At 46.9% G+C, this 15,549-nt stretch overlaps 1 protein-coding gene across 1 annotated transcript; it reads right to left on the minus strand.

Annotated features, from left to right (window-relative positions):
- Positions 1-5,125: 5,125 nt before the first annotated feature.
- LOC127348530 (protein PELOTA 1-like) lies at positions 5,126-6,325 on the minus strand. Its single transcript, XM_051374526.2, has one exon. The coding sequence runs from the start codon at positions 6,323-6,325 to the stop codon at positions 5,201-5,203; it is 1,125 nt and encodes a 374-aa protein (XP_051230486.1). The 3' UTR covers positions 5,126-5,200.
- Between the last annotated feature and the right edge of the window lie 9,224 nt (positions 6,326-15,549).

A 15,549-nucleotide genomic window follows, 5' to 3' on the forward strand; every position in this document is an offset into this window, starting at 1 on the left:
TCGGGGCAGCAGGGGAAGCAGAGGGTCTGGCGACTTGGCGACGACCTGGCGGGAGCGGGCGACCTGGGCGACGACCTGGTGGGATTGGGAGCGGGCGACCTGGGCGATCGAGGACTCGCGGGATCGAGTCGAGGGACAGGCGACTCGATGGGAGAGCGGGGAGATCGAGGCCTCACGCGGGAGCAGGGAGAGGCCTCTGGCGGGTCGCACGGGATCGGGAGCAAGCGGCGGCCTCACGCGGGCAAGGCGGCCTCACGCGGGAGCAGGCGGCAGCCTCACGCGGGCGTACGGATCGAGCGGAGCCGCAGTTCGGACGAGATCGACGCGCAGGGAAGATCGGCCGGGGCGTCGGGCAGATGAGCGGAGAGAGAAACTAGATCGGCCGGAACAAGCTTGAACGTCGGCCGTACGGACTAGAGGAGGAGGAGGAGGATCAATTTTTGCTCTGATACCATGTTAGAGTAATATGCTTGTTGTATTACCAGGGGGCCAAAGGCCACAATATATAGTACATGTACAGGTGGAAATATGCAGGAAGCCCCCTAACATATGGGGAAACTACAATATACAGATATATACATCTAACAACCACGACAGGCTAGGAAAAACTGCATCTCAGAACTTCTTTGCTCCGACCAGCATCGATGAACAAGACCTCCTGCCCGCAGCTAGGGATGACGCGCTGCAGCTTCTCTGCCCCTCGCCACCATGGCCGGTCGGGAGACAAACGGAAGCACACCTCGCCACGCCGCCTTGCCTCCACAGCCGGACGGGAGCACCTCAACCTCGTGGCGTCCTTGTAGACGAAGGTGACCCACCAGAATACGATCTTATTCGAAGGAGCGGCGCCGCTCTCCAACGCCATCCACTCCGACAAGTGGAGCAAGATGACGAAGAGAAGGAACCCTAACCAGAGATCCGTTCCAAGCTATGGGCATGGAGCCCAAACTTGGCATACAGCCGAAACCACAACACCTACAACTACACATCCTACACCTAACTACTCTGGCACCGCTCCTGAACCAACTCCGGACGGCTATTCCGGCGGAGGGGCCAAAAGATTGGCCCGGCCTTCTAGAGGAAACGGGGCCGAGTACTGCAACTCCTTGAGAGAGGATAAGGGGAAAAGTCCTGCTCTGTAGTTCAATATTGTTCAGCCGGTTTACCAAAACAGAAATCAGGTAAACTACTGCAAATGTATTACAAGTCTTCGGTCTTTTTATTTGGTTATATTACTTCAGTAGGGGACCGTTTTTTGTTTTTGTTTTGAACAAGGATCCATGGTCTAGAAGTTGGGGACCGTTAAGTCCTCTGTATCTTTCAGAAGGAGCTGAGGCATGAAGTACACAGATTGTTGATGCAAAAGTCAAAACAACAAACGGTCAGGTGTAGTTTTTTTTTTTTGGCGCTTGTAGAAGTTGTAGTCCAAATTTTCTTCTGGCTTGATGTTACTGTGTTGAGTACCAGCTGTTGTTTGACTTGTAGTTTTTATTTTTCTTAACAATTCACTTGCAGCAACATGACTCCAAGCATGCTGCTCTGTCTACATGTGAAAATGGCTTGTCAGGCAACCTGGTCATTTTCATGGCAATTGTTTTTTTGTAGGCAGCGTCAGTGGGCAGCCGGGGACCGGGCAATATCTGTATTCGTACGACTAAATGCGCCCTGCTGCTGCTGCCCTGTGGGCCCGGAACATATTCTGATATGTTTCTTGTTTTTAAAGGGCAATCAGTTCTTTTTTTTTTTGAAAGTGTGGTGCTTGTATTACGAATCAGAGTTAACAGTATCCTTACAATCACGTTTGGTTAGTTCTTCCACACACGGAGGCACTGAACCAATAAACACAACATCACTCCCCACACCACGTCCTAACATCATGAAGGGCAATCAGTTTTCTATTGTCTTAGTGACATATTTCATTTGGAAAAGTTCTTTCTCAGCTTTAGATATTAGTGTCATATACTCCATGAGATGAACATGAACGATTATACAATAGGGATCTCTCTCTCCTTCTTGCCTTCATGATTTTCTCCCACAGAAATAAGAACAACAGTGCAAGCGAAATTAACATCTTCTGTACAGGCATATTTCTTTTGCCGCGAGGCATCAATTGATCACAAACATACACCATTGCTTGATGCAATACCCAAAGTACGTTAGCGCGACATGGATTTACGCACAAACTTCATCATACAACATGGATTTATCACAAGATGAAACATCAAAATTATAATATGCATCATGTCTAGTTTACAACATTAATTGTAGTAAGGACAAAAGAAATGTACTTGTGCAACAGAACAAATTAACTAATCCCAACAATGCAACGCGAACAGCACAGGTATACAACTACCATAAATTCCCAAATTACCGAAATCTTCAAAAGAAAAAATCTCTAGGTCTAAAAATCCCACAACAAACCTCATTGGACAAACAATTTATGTATAACAACCGAGAGAAAACAGGTGTGTGGCCCACACACTTCTCTCAAGCTTGTGCCAAGATGGAAAGCACATGACCGCATTGCTGGTTTGAGTCGTATGTCCCTAGCACCACCTAAATAAGGTGTAATTGTATTGTTCCTTTCTTGATACATTTAGCTGTTGGCTTAGATTTTGCATGGTTTTGTTTACCCCCTCTGGTTCATCGGGATGTATTCTAGTAGGAGATAATACAAGAACAACACTTCACATCATAAAAGTTTATATGGGGGATTTTTGTGTTAAACTCGCGTGAGATGTAAAAAAGACGGTTATGACTGAGTCTTGGTTCCAGTTTATGGTGCTGCCCAAAACTCACATAAACCTTTTTTTTGTCCAAGATTGTACCCATGTGTACTAGTAGAAAACATGGCTTATGTTTGGAGAGGTTTAGCACCGATTGGGCTACGAATCCAGACTAAAGGGTGCATTCGCACCTGTTCGAGCAGCCAGGACGTCGCAGGGAACACGTAGGGAACCCGTAGGGCTTTTGCACCGATTCGTGCAGGACCTTTGGCACTGGTTCGTGCCACGAACCGGTGCTAAAGGGTTGGCGCCAGCCGCGTGACAGGCGCGAACCCTTTAGCACCAGTTCGTGGCACAAACCGGTGTAGAAGGTCTACCCTTTAGCACCGGTTCGTGGCACGAACCAGTGTAAAAGGCTTTCTAGGTTTTTTTGCTCCCCACGCATCCCCCTTTCCCTCCTCCCCCGCCGTGGATCGCCTTTTTTTGCTTTATAAAATGCAAAATAAAATGGTAGAAAATTCAAATAAATAAATCTTTTGAGATTCCTGTACTTTACATAACCTACTATTAGGAGAAATTAACAAATTTGAATTTCGACTTTTTTTAGCAAAAAAAAAGAAAAAGGTAAAATGGCATTAACGGTTGCATACGTCATCGGAAAAATGTATAATATATCAAAATGATTGTGGGAGAAAGTTACAACTGGAAATTCTCAAAAAATTTAGAGTCTCAAAATTCCAAATGGAAATATGAAAGCAGAAAGATTTTAGTTTTTGCTAGAAATTTAGGATTTTTTATTTTTTAAAAAATTTAAATTTATAATTCCTTCCTGCATAAAGATTAATAATACTTAACAAGCCAATTTTTAGATTTACAAATTTACAGGTTTTTGAAAAAAAGGTTTTTGAAAAAAAGGTTTAAATAACTAAAATACTAGAAATTCTGGAAAAATAAAAAAAAGAGGGAATGGAAAATAATTAGAAAAAAACTGATAAAAATGGCACCGGTGCCGCGGCAGCGTTTTGGGGCATTTTTTCTACCGCGGCAGACCCTTTAGCACCGATTCGTGCTTCCGCGCGGGCGCTCAGCCGCCGCCACTTGGTACAACTGGTGCTAAAGGGGGGAGCCTTTATGCTTTGCACCGGTTGCACAACCGGTGCAAATGCCATTTACAAACCGGTGCTATAGGCATGTTCTCTACTAGTGGTGGGAGTCGGAGTCGCTACCGATGTTGGTAGGTGGGGACTTCAATATCAATGGGAGGAAAGAGGACAAGAGTAATGATAATTTCATTGCGTGTTGGACTTTTGGTTTTAATGTGATTATTTAAAGTCTTGATCTAAGAGAATGGGAGAAAAAAATCCTTTAGTTTCGGTTCATGCCTCTAACCCGTGCGGAGCTCTGCAGTGGCTAGTGCCCATGAGCAACGTGGGGTACGCCAGCGCCAGAGCAAGCGGCTAGACGGAGCCGCGCGCGTGCACTTGGCCGAAGCACAACCAGCATCGAGCATGCACAGGTAGGGTGGGGTATGTGGATAGGGCCACAACGGTCCTGCTGGAGTCGTGGCGGAACAGGTGGCCAGCCAGGGCACGACCACAAGCAGTTGGTGGAGTGGGCAGGTGCTCGCGTGTCCGCGGGAAAGAAAGGAGAATGTTCCTTTTTAGAGCTAGTTTGGCACCCATCATTTCATTTCATTTGGTAGAAATGAAATGAAATAACAAATCCACAAAAATGACATGATACCAAAAGAAACTAAAGTTAGGCATGGAATAAAAACCATGGAATTCCCAAATAGATCCGTTAACCAATTATATGGTAGTCAAACAAGTTGATTCTTGGAATCACACAAAATTCCTTAATTTCAGCCCCAAATGATGAGATCCAAACGAGCTCTTAGGGTTTTTTTCTGACCAGAAAACAATTTACAATTCAGCTTAAACATTTTTTTACGATAGATCCTTTTATAGGATCCGTTGTAGATGCTCTTAGAAAATCCATGCCCCTTAGTGTAGAATCAATCTACAATGTCTAAGGTGCGATGATTTAAATGTACAGCACACCGGATCAACTTGTGCGTAATGCACAACGTAGCAACCCAAACTGGAAAAAAGCTAAATCTACAATGTCTAAGAAACTCGGCAAAATAGCCCTGTGACTTCAAGAGAAGGGGCCAAAATTAGCATTATATTTATTTTCCCTTAGGACTAATTTATAATGTAGTGTACCAAGGAAATAATTCATGTAAGGCTTTCTCTTTTCCAAAAAACATTGTACACTTTATAATCTAGGGAAATATCTTATGGAACCAAATGTATATGAATGAATGAAATTTAAACAGATATGAAATGTAAACTTCAAGACCAAATTCCGTGAATTGGCATTAGGGCACTCGAAGTTGACCATATAGAACTTTGTTTTGATAAACAAACCGGAAATGTTATAGGTAATCATGACAACAAGTAGTAGTAATGACATCACATCTCGATGTCATCTAAATCAGGCAGGGGAAAGCGAAGAATGGCAGCTATTCCCGTCACCTGGTCCAGCTGATTGCCGGAGACACTCAGCGACGAGAAGACGCGCACTGTGCCGCCGAGTTTCTTCACCGACTCAGCAAGGTCGACGCACTTCCGCCTGGCAGCAACGTCGGGGCTCCGGAACCAAGTATCCGTGAGCAAGAGAGTCTTGATGGCCAGCCGCTCATGCGCCACCTCCACGTGCTTGGGCCCGTAGCAAGCCCGGTCCGAGTCCTTGATCATCATCGCGAAGAACTCCTGCAGCGCCGGGACCTCCTGCGCGGCCCTGGTGTCCTTGATCTGCGCCATGACGCTCTTCTCGGCGAGGACGGCGTTGAGGCTGTGCGGGTACCCCGAGGCCGCGCTGGCGAGCACGATGCGCTCCTTGATCTCTGTGATGTCTCGCATGCCCCCTCGGAGGCCGGTCTGGTGGAACATGTACCTGCGGAACTGGTCGTTGGTGAAGCCCGGGCTCGCGATCACCACGCACTGGACGAGCCCGAAGTCGACGTGCACGAGGAAGGCGTCGAGCACGCGGTCGAAGAAGTCCCTGAGGGCGGTGTCGTAGGCGGCCATGGCGCAGCCGTGCTTCCTGGGGATGGCCACCTCGACGCGGGCCCTGGTGGCCGTCACGCTCCTCCCGACGAGGAACAGGTGGGCAAGCCCTTCCTGCATGAGGAGCACCGCCAGGTCGGCGCCGGCGGCGGTCTCGTCGCACGACTGCTCGATCCGCTCGAGCGCCGGCCAGTCCCAGAGCTCCTTCCGGAGCACGAAGGGCCTCTTCGGCTCCAGCTCCAGGGTGTGGTACTGGCCGACCTGGAGGTACTCGTTCTTGGTCATGTTCTTGCCGCGGACGCGCAGGCGGGACGCCTCCTTGTCGTACTCCACGGACTGCACCCTGATCTCCAGCGTCATCTTCACGCGCTCCGTGTCGCGCCCTCCGATCTTCCGGACCGTGATGGCCTCCACGGTGTCGCCGGCGGCGATGAGGTTGTAGGCGTCCCACATGTCGTCGTCAATCTGCGGCACAAGCTTGACGGAGCCGGGCCCGTTGCGTTCCAGGCTTTTGTTGACAAGCTTCATCGCGCGTGATCGATTGGAGTGAGCGGGGGTCTCGTTCTCGAGATCGGCCGGCGACCTGTGACGACGGTGGCTGAAGCGGCGAGCGGTGGATGCGATTTTGGAAACAGAAGGACGGAGGGCGCTGGCTATTTAACAAGAACCCCGTCCACTTGAGGTTTCTCTGGTGGATCGTGTTGGACTCGGAAAAGCCCTTTCCTTTCCGTGTCCATGACTCCGTGTACGCCGCTCGCTGGCAACTTAATCCATCGAGTTTTTTTTTGCACGTCAAAAAAATAACAAAAATCAATCGAGTCGCCTAAGAATAACCGACTCGTATTTGTATTTCCCTGTCACCGCTCACTGAGGGGACTTACTTATATATATTTTTGAAAAGGAATTTGCTAATTTTCAGCTAGATCAGAACTTAACTTAGTTCTCAGTCCATTTCTTTTTTTGCGAATGGTTCTCAGTCAATTTCATGACTGTTGAATGCACCGTGCGGACTTGTGTACATACATGGCTCTGCGTTTTTCTATTTTTCATTTTATTTTTGGGCAATGGGTGGACCGTACGGCTGCATCTATTTTCCTCTCTTTTTCTTTTACGGCTGGTGTTGCCCACTACGAGTTGGGCCATTTCAGATAGTATCTTTCCCTCGCTTTTCTGCCTATAGCCATGGGCTTTTCTATACATAACTTTACATTGTCTTTTTTCATCACAGAAATTGTACAACTCAATTCGTTTGATATTTTATCACAAAAATAATTTTTTGATATTTTTATTATATGATTTTGACTAAAAATTTCAGTGGGAACCCTGTTTGCAACCCAAAAATTCGAATTACAACTATAAAAATTTAGGTGCAACCCCACTTGCAACTGAGAAATTTCAATTAAAACCCCACGTGCAACCAAAAAAAAATCTCAAACAACTCCACTCGCAACCGGCAAAATCTTAGTTGCAACTGCACTTTCAACTAGAGAAAACCTTGGTTGCAATTTCACTTGCAATTGTAAAAAATCTTAGTTGCAACCCCACATGAAACCAAAATAATTCTCACACAATCCAATTTGCAACCGTTAAAATCTCAGTTGCAACCACACTTACAACTAGAGGAAATCTTTGTTGCAACTATCTTGCAACCAAAAAAGTTGCAACCTCATTTGCAACTATGTAGTATTAATTGCAACCCCACTTGTAACTAAAAAATCCCAGTTGCAACCCTACTTCCAATCGAAAAAATCTCAGTTACAATCCCACTTGTAACCAGCAAAATTTTAGCTGCAACTACACTTGCAACTAGAAAAACATCGGTTGTAACTTTACTTTCAACTAGAAAATCTTAGTTGCAACCCTATTTGTAATTAGAAAATCTCAATTGCAACCCTACCTGCAACTGGAAAAAAAAACTCGGTTGCAACCTATTTTCAACTATTTTTTTCCTATTCTTAGAAGTGTCTCTCATTCCATAGTGATCCATCGTTGGCTCATGTTAAGACCAAACATGAATTCACACCGTATATAAAACCATTAGGCCATAAACTGAAAAGGCCCAACAAGCTAAATAGGATAGAAATATTTATGAAGTAAGACAGCTCGGCCCAACACATATGCCTCCATCATCAAAGCATGTTACACTTTCATCATCATGATTAGCGTACGGTCGGGCGAACCGATCGATCCAGAATTTCGATTAGAGGCAAATAACTTCATGTTGACGTTTTTTTTTGAGAGATCGCCCGCACTTTATTCATCTAACATAAGGTTCTTCGGAATACAAAGCCCCTCCGGAGGAGTTTAGGAGCCATAATCGGCATCCAAAATCTAAATTAACTAAACTACGAGCAAGACGATGCGGTTCTCCATTTGACCCTCTCTTCTCATGGTAGAACAAGATACCTGGGAAGATCGACGACGCCCTTTTAAACTCCGTGAGAATCATGTTGTACTCACCGGAGTATGGCCTCGTCAAATTGTTAATGACGTCAAGACAATCAGAGGCAGATCTTGTGACAGCGCTAGCCCTTCCCTACACGCCAGGGCTTCGAGTGCAGCCGGACTAAGATCTTCCTTCACAGTTAGAGCAGATGCACCCATGAAGATCCCCGTTTCAGTCCGGTAAATAGCTACAATAGCTCCACCCTTCGCTACCTTCGCTCTCGCCGCATCCACATTGATCTTGTGGTAACCTGCCGGCGGCGGTATCCATTTTGGCTCCACTCTCCTTGCTGTAGTCGGTTTTGCCGCAACTGGTTTTGGAGACAACTCCAGATCGCCAAGAAACCGTCTGACAAACATGGAAGTAGATAAAGGACTCTGCTGCTCGCCATCATGTATGAGCCATCGACGAGCATACCAATTCGCCCAGAGTGTCACTGCCATCTCCGTGAACTCCGTATGACTCAAAGTCTCCATCATGATAAATAGCTAGTTCTTTGCTGATGGCTCCTGAGTTGATATCATATGTTGGGTGATGTCTTCATTGACCAACGCCCAAACACAGCGGGCCATCATGCAATCAATCAAGAAATGTTGCCATGAATCCTTCGCACCGCACACAGAACAAGCTGGGGAAGTGGCCATATGACGGTGGTGTCGAATATCGCCTGTTGGAAGGGACTGATGAGCTAGTCTCCAAAGAAACAAGCGAAGCTTGGAAGGAACCGAGGTCTTCCATAGCTTGCTCCACATCTTGCCTTCTGCAGCTGTATTAGAGGAAGTTGGCCTGTGCTCCAGCCAGTCCTCTCTCCTCTTCTTTGTACGAACAAGCATCCGATAAACCAATCGAACATTTAAGATACATGTACGATCGTAGTGCCAAGCCCATATATCCTCCTGGTTGCGGGTACTCAGGGGAATTTTGCAGATGTGCTCGACATCCATTGGTAGGAAGAAGTGATCGAGTCTCTCCCTATTCCATGTGACCGAGTCAGTGTTTATGAATTCACTAACTTTCTCCGGTGGATCATCTCGTATGCATGCAACTGGCCTCATCATGTGATCCCTTGGGATCCAATTTTGGTCCCACGCATGTGTGTTAGCTCCAGTACCAATCCTCCGGATAAGCCCTTGATGCATAACATCCCGCCCCTCCAGAATTGCTCGCCAAAGTTGAGAAGGATGGGAGCTAAGGTTGGCATTTAGGAAATCCGTGGAAGGGTAGTATACTGCCTTGAGAATTCTGGCACTAAGAGAATCAGGATTTTGCAAAATCCTCCAAGCTTGACGCGCTAGAAGGGCGAGATTAAATAATTCAATGTCTCTGAACCCTAAGCCGCCATCTGATTTGGAAACACATGACTTCCCAAGAAACCCAGTGTGTCCTCCTCTTTCCCTTCTTGCTTCCCCACCAAAAATTACGGATCAGGGAGTTTATATGAAGGCAAAGTCCTCTAGGGAGTTTGAAGCAGGACATGGAAAACGTCGGAATTGCTTGAACAATTGATTTGATCAACATGTCTTTCCCGCCGACTGAAAGCATCTGCTCTATCCATCCATGTGTACGCTTCCAGACCCTATCTCGCAAATACTTGAACGCTACATTCAACGATCTGCCCACATCCTAGGGCATGCCAAGATACTTTTCATTTAAAGTCTCATTGGGAACTTGGAGTGTATCCTTGACTGATTGTCTTATGGCCTCTGGATAACCCTTACTGAAGAAAACCGAGGATTTGTCCAAGTTCACCCGTTGGCCCGACGCTAAACAGTAATTTTCTAGAATTTCCTTGACTTCTATAGATCCCGCATGGCTTGCTTTGACAAACAACAGGCTATCATCGGCAAAAAGGATGTGGTTAACCGCAGGAGCAGTTGAGGCCACTCTGATTCCTTCGAGGAGCGATGACTGGGTTTTAAAACAGGCCTGAAAGGCCCTATGCTGCTATCAAGAACAAATACGGGGATATAGGGTCACCCTGCCGAATCCCTCTATAAGGTCTGAACTCATCCAGTGGAAATCCATTAAACAGAACTGAGAAAGAAACCGATGAGATCATCCTCATAATTAACTGAACCCATCGAGTATGAAATCTCATGCAAAGCATAATCGCCTGTAGATAGTTCCATTCAACACGATCATATGCTTTGCACTTGTCTAACTTAAGCGCACAATGCTGATGCTTTTTAGCTCCATTCCTCTTCATAAAATGTAAGCACCCGTACGATGTAATTATATTATCCGTTATCAACCTGCCTCGAACAAAAGCGGATTGCTCCTCTGATATTATATCCGGCATTATTATCTTCAACCTATTAGCCAACACCTTGGAGGCAGTCTTGTATATAACATTGCATAAGCTTATTGGGCGGAATTTACCAAGATCCTCTGGGGTGGCCACTTTAGGTATTAGAACTATGAAGGTTTTGTTGATCCCTTCTGGGCTTTCCTCTCATCGAAGAACCCTTAACACAGAATTTGTCACCTCTTCTCCACAAAGTTCCCAATTTCTTTGGAAAAAATGAGCCGGGAACCCATCAGAGCACGGTGCTTTTGTTGGGAACATTTGAAAAAGCGTCGTTTTGACCTCCTTCTCTTCAAAAGGAGCAACCAGGTTAGCATTCATCTCCGCCGTTACTGAGACTGGCACCGCAGCTAAGACCTCCTCCATGCCCTGTGTTCCCTTAGAATGGTATAGATTATCATAGAATGATCTGGTCATTTGTTGCAGCACCGCCGGTATATCAGAGACTGTACTATCTGGTCTCGTAAGGCGTACTATCTTGTTTTTCTTCTTGCGACGACTAGCTCTGTGATGAAAAAAGTGCGTGCTCTTGTCACCTTCTGACAACCATTGTACCCGGGATCGTTGTCGCCACATGAGTTCTTCTCGGTGATGCAACTCAACCAACCTATCCACCACCTTTATTTCCTCATAGGACGGGCCTACCCGAAGTGGAGCTTCCCTGAGTATTTCCAATTCCTTCTTCAGCCGTTTAATCTATTTCCGCACATGGCCAAAGGTGGACGCCCCCCATGATGTAAGAGATTCAGATAATGATGAAAGCTTCTCCTGTACCTCATGCATGGACGAACACTTCTCTCCAGTAGCCCAAACCTGCTTGACAAGAGGACTAAGGTCAGTGTGAGTCTCCCACATAGTCTCATACCTGAACAGGCGCCGAGGGAGCCGTTCTACCTCGGGTTTTGGTTCCAGGTTGAGTATAATGGGGATATGATCCGATGTTGCAACCGAGGACAGGTGATGCACCTCAGCTAGAGGATACCTGGCGCACCAATCAATAGATGCCAGGGCTCTATCGAGCCTGGCCCGGCAATATGAGCCACCCACCACCTTGTTCTCGAAAGTACAACTTATACCGATGAAGCCAAGATCTAGAAGACCACAGACATCCACCGTCTCACGAAAGGCCATGATCTGAGCATAGCTACGCTCATGGATCCCTTGATGCTCCTCCCTCCGAAGTACCTCGTTGAAGTCACCAATGCATAGCCAAGGATGCGGATATGATGACTTCAAGAACTTCAGCAAGTCCCATGTTTTATATCGCTCGCTAGTTTGCGCCTCTCCATACACATTTGTTAATCGCCATGGCTCCATTAAGGGACCAGAAATTATCGCATCAATGTGATACTGAGAGTAAGGTAAAATCTCTATGTTTATTCCATTATTCCAGAAAATGCCGAGTCCACCGCTACGGCCTGAACTGCTTACAGCAAATGCATTATCAAAACCTAGAGATCGTGCTAATCCCTCTACCCTAATCTTAGGAAGTTGGGTCTCCTGGATACAAAGCACTGTAGGGGCATGTTCCTTCGCTAAATCGTGAATTTCTTTGACTGTCGCTTCACCCCCATCCCGCAACAGTTGAGACTGAGACAACTCATTGCTCCTGGCGGTCCTCCGCACTGGAGGCCACGGAATCAGCTCCATCAACGATAGAGTGCACCATATCCTTCCCAATTGCCGCTTTCTTCTGCTTCTTTTGTTCCCTCGGCGAAACATATGCTGGTGGAGGAGGTGGAATCATCTCCTCCCCCGGTGCCATATCAAGCTTCTTCCTTGCCCCACTATCTGCTGGTTCAGAAGTGTCAAGTGGTGTATCCTTGAGAGGGCTCGAGGCCGTGTCGTTGAGATCATCTACAGGACCTATCACCAAGCCAGCTTCTCCTGAATTCTGTTTGCGGGAGTTTTCACTTGCTTGCGCCTATCCCGATTTTCTGGTTCACGTCCAGCACGTCCACCGCCTCGACCAGCTGCCGCGCCTCTTCCTCGAGCACTTCCCATATCACGTCCCATCTGACGCACACAAGCACCCGGCGTTCCTGGCTTCCAGAGTGATTCATCCGCTAGCATCCACGAGCCAAACTGAAGCTCTGAGTCTTCATATTCCCCTGTCCCGCACTCCATATAGTTATGCCCCATTAAGCCACAGTGATCACAGAACTTCAGCAACTTTTCATATTTTATCTGAAGAAAAATGCGGTCATGGCCCTCCATCATCAGCGGAACAAACCGCGTCAGGGGTTTGGTTGAGTCTAGCACTACACGAACACGATGAAAAACACCAGCACCAGAAGGAACAACAGCAAGTTCCGTCCCCGTGTTAGCTGATCAAGCACATCCTTGTTTCTGAACAAAGGTGGAATTTTATGGATCTGGATCCAAGCTTGTACTCCTTTAGGGATGATTGTAGGGGTCACCGTCTATCCATCAAACGGTTCCACCATCAGCGCGCACCCTCGGAATAACCACGGGCCATCCTCCATGATCTTCTTCCAGTCCCCCAGGCACAAAGCTTGTAAACAAACAGGTTCTCTTCAACCACATTGAAAGATACGTCCCGCGCAGGGTTCCAGGCAGCCATCATCGTGTTCTTCAGAGATTGCATGCTGAATTTCTTGACTGTCAGAACCTTTGCCGCCGCCATCCACTTCACTTACGGCCATCGCTGGACTTCCTCCTTCTCCAGCACTACATCATTGAGTTCCTCCCCGTGGAGGTTCAGATTCTGCAGCAGCTCATCCACATCATACGTCCTCCTTGCATTGCCGTCCTTCATCTGGGAGCTCCCAGCCATGGCGATACCTAACTGATCTATAGCACTCCGGGAAACCCTAAACCCTCCACCCACAATCTCCCAAGGCCGGGTAGCGGGACAAAGCCCACCCCTTGATCAGCCCGAGTCGACGTGAGGTGGCGAGAGGGATCTGAAGGCGAACAGTCAGTCGGAGAAGATCCGGCAAGAATCGCCGTCAGAATCGCCCTAGGAGAGAAACCCTAGGTCAGCCAAGAGCTCGAGAATATCTGGAACACTCCATGTTGACATGGCTGACGTCACTTGACTGAGAACTAACTTAGTCTCACAGGGTACTTGTTGAGATGAAGCCCACTCCACGTTAAGCCCACTCCAGGTTACTTCTTCAGGTTATCTAGTCTAGGGATGTGACGCTCTTTGTTACTCATCTCATGCTTTTTGCTATACGTGCATTTTGGAAAGCTTCTGTTAAAGCTCTAAATTTTTACTCAGCTAAGTTTAAGAATCAGGTTTACGTAGACATTCAGAGCTTGGATTTGCCACATGCCTTCTTAAAAATGAAATAGTTGTCATTATAAACGAAGAATTAATCAACTATCCATTGGTCCAATGTAGTGTGCTCTGTGTGTACTGCTTTAATTTGTTTGGAAAGAATGACGCTGGAACACACCTCGGTCCTTTCAGTTTTGTTCTTCTCTCTTTCTTTACAACTGTGATATGATGCTACGTAGAGATAAACAAAAACAATTTTCTTACGCGGTCCTTCTAAGATCTAGCTGAGGTAGTGAGGTACAAAACCATGACTATTACCACTAGACACGCAGGTGTGAAAACTTGACGAAGGGCGTCATAGTAGTGCAGTCTCGATCCGATCCAATCTGATGATCGTCGTAGTGCTGAACGTACAACACATCCGCCGATATCCAATTTTGTTCTTGTCTGGCCTTATGGAAGTTGCCTCGAATATGTAGAACACGGCCATCTGCGCGTATGTGCTGCACACTAGTGGAACACACAAGTCTTTGATCCAATCGTTAAGTTTCACATTATATTGATTTTCGAGGGGGTGATTTAGCTGCTAAGACACGGCAATCCAACAACGTGGTAGAGTTCTTGTGGATATAGCAATTCTAATAGAGTTAAACACTATTTCAGACGTTACATTTGTGATATGTGTTGAAAGCCCAAGTTAACTACAAACTTGTTGCGGTCAGAAACCCACCGACGAGCAGCGACAGGCAACACAGTAGAGCCGGGAACAACTTAGGGCTGCGGCTGGCCCTGGTCCCTCCGAGCGACGGCCCGCAAAGCCTCCGGCACGCACGTCCGATGCTGGTGCAAGGGCATGCCACCTGATCTATACCTGGTCAGGAAGGTGATGGAGATGCCTCGCTTAGTTTCCTGCATGGCATACACGTAAACATTAAATACGAGCCTCGATCGGCTCTCAGGTTATCCTGTGAATCGGCTCAAGGAGCCGATCCACCCATGATTCGCACGAGGTGTACGAATATATGGTGGTCCTGCTTGATCAAGATAAAGCTAAAACGATCTACGACGATTTAGGGTTTTCACCGCACAATCGGATCATCCTACTCACGATTGGGCCTCGCGGTCACGTACGGTGATCGTAAGCCGATCCTAGACAAGGCCTAAAAACCAACACGAGGTTGATCCCCGGAACATCCTGTCTAGGGCTAGCAAACTACACCCTACGCGTCGCTGGATCCTCCAACCCTTTGTAAGGCCTAACTATTGCAGATATTAAACTAATCCTTGAAGAACAAGGAGCAACCGTAACGGATCGGATCTACTAAATGATGATCAAGCGGGGTGCCGCCCCTACACCTAAGATAGGTGTAAGGGCGGCTAGATGTCTAAGGGTTGCACTACGACAGCATATGATACGAAGAACAATGCTAACCCTAACACATCTAAGATAACTACGTTGCTCGCCATCAAAAAGGCTTCAGTACGAGCAACGCATGGCAACGAATAAACTTGTACTGCCTAGATCGCAAGATGCGATCTAGGCAGCATGATGCTTACCCGGAAGAAACCCTCGAGACGAAGGAGTTGGCGATGCGCCTAGATTGATTTGTGGTGAACGATGATTGTTGTTTATTTCATAAACCCTAGGTACATATTTATAGTCCGTAGACTTTCTAACGTGGGAATAATCCCAACCGTGCACGAGGCAAACTCTAACTAACCGACACGTAATCTACTATGTTACAGATACACGG

Source organism: Lolium perenne, chromosome 4 (assembly GCF_019359855.2).
Source record: "Lolium perenne isolate Kyuss_39 chromosome 4, Kyuss_2.0, whole genome shotgun sequence".
Classification (NCBI taxonomy): domain Eukaryota; kingdom Viridiplantae; phylum Streptophyta; class Magnoliopsida; order Poales; family Poaceae; genus Lolium; species Lolium perenne.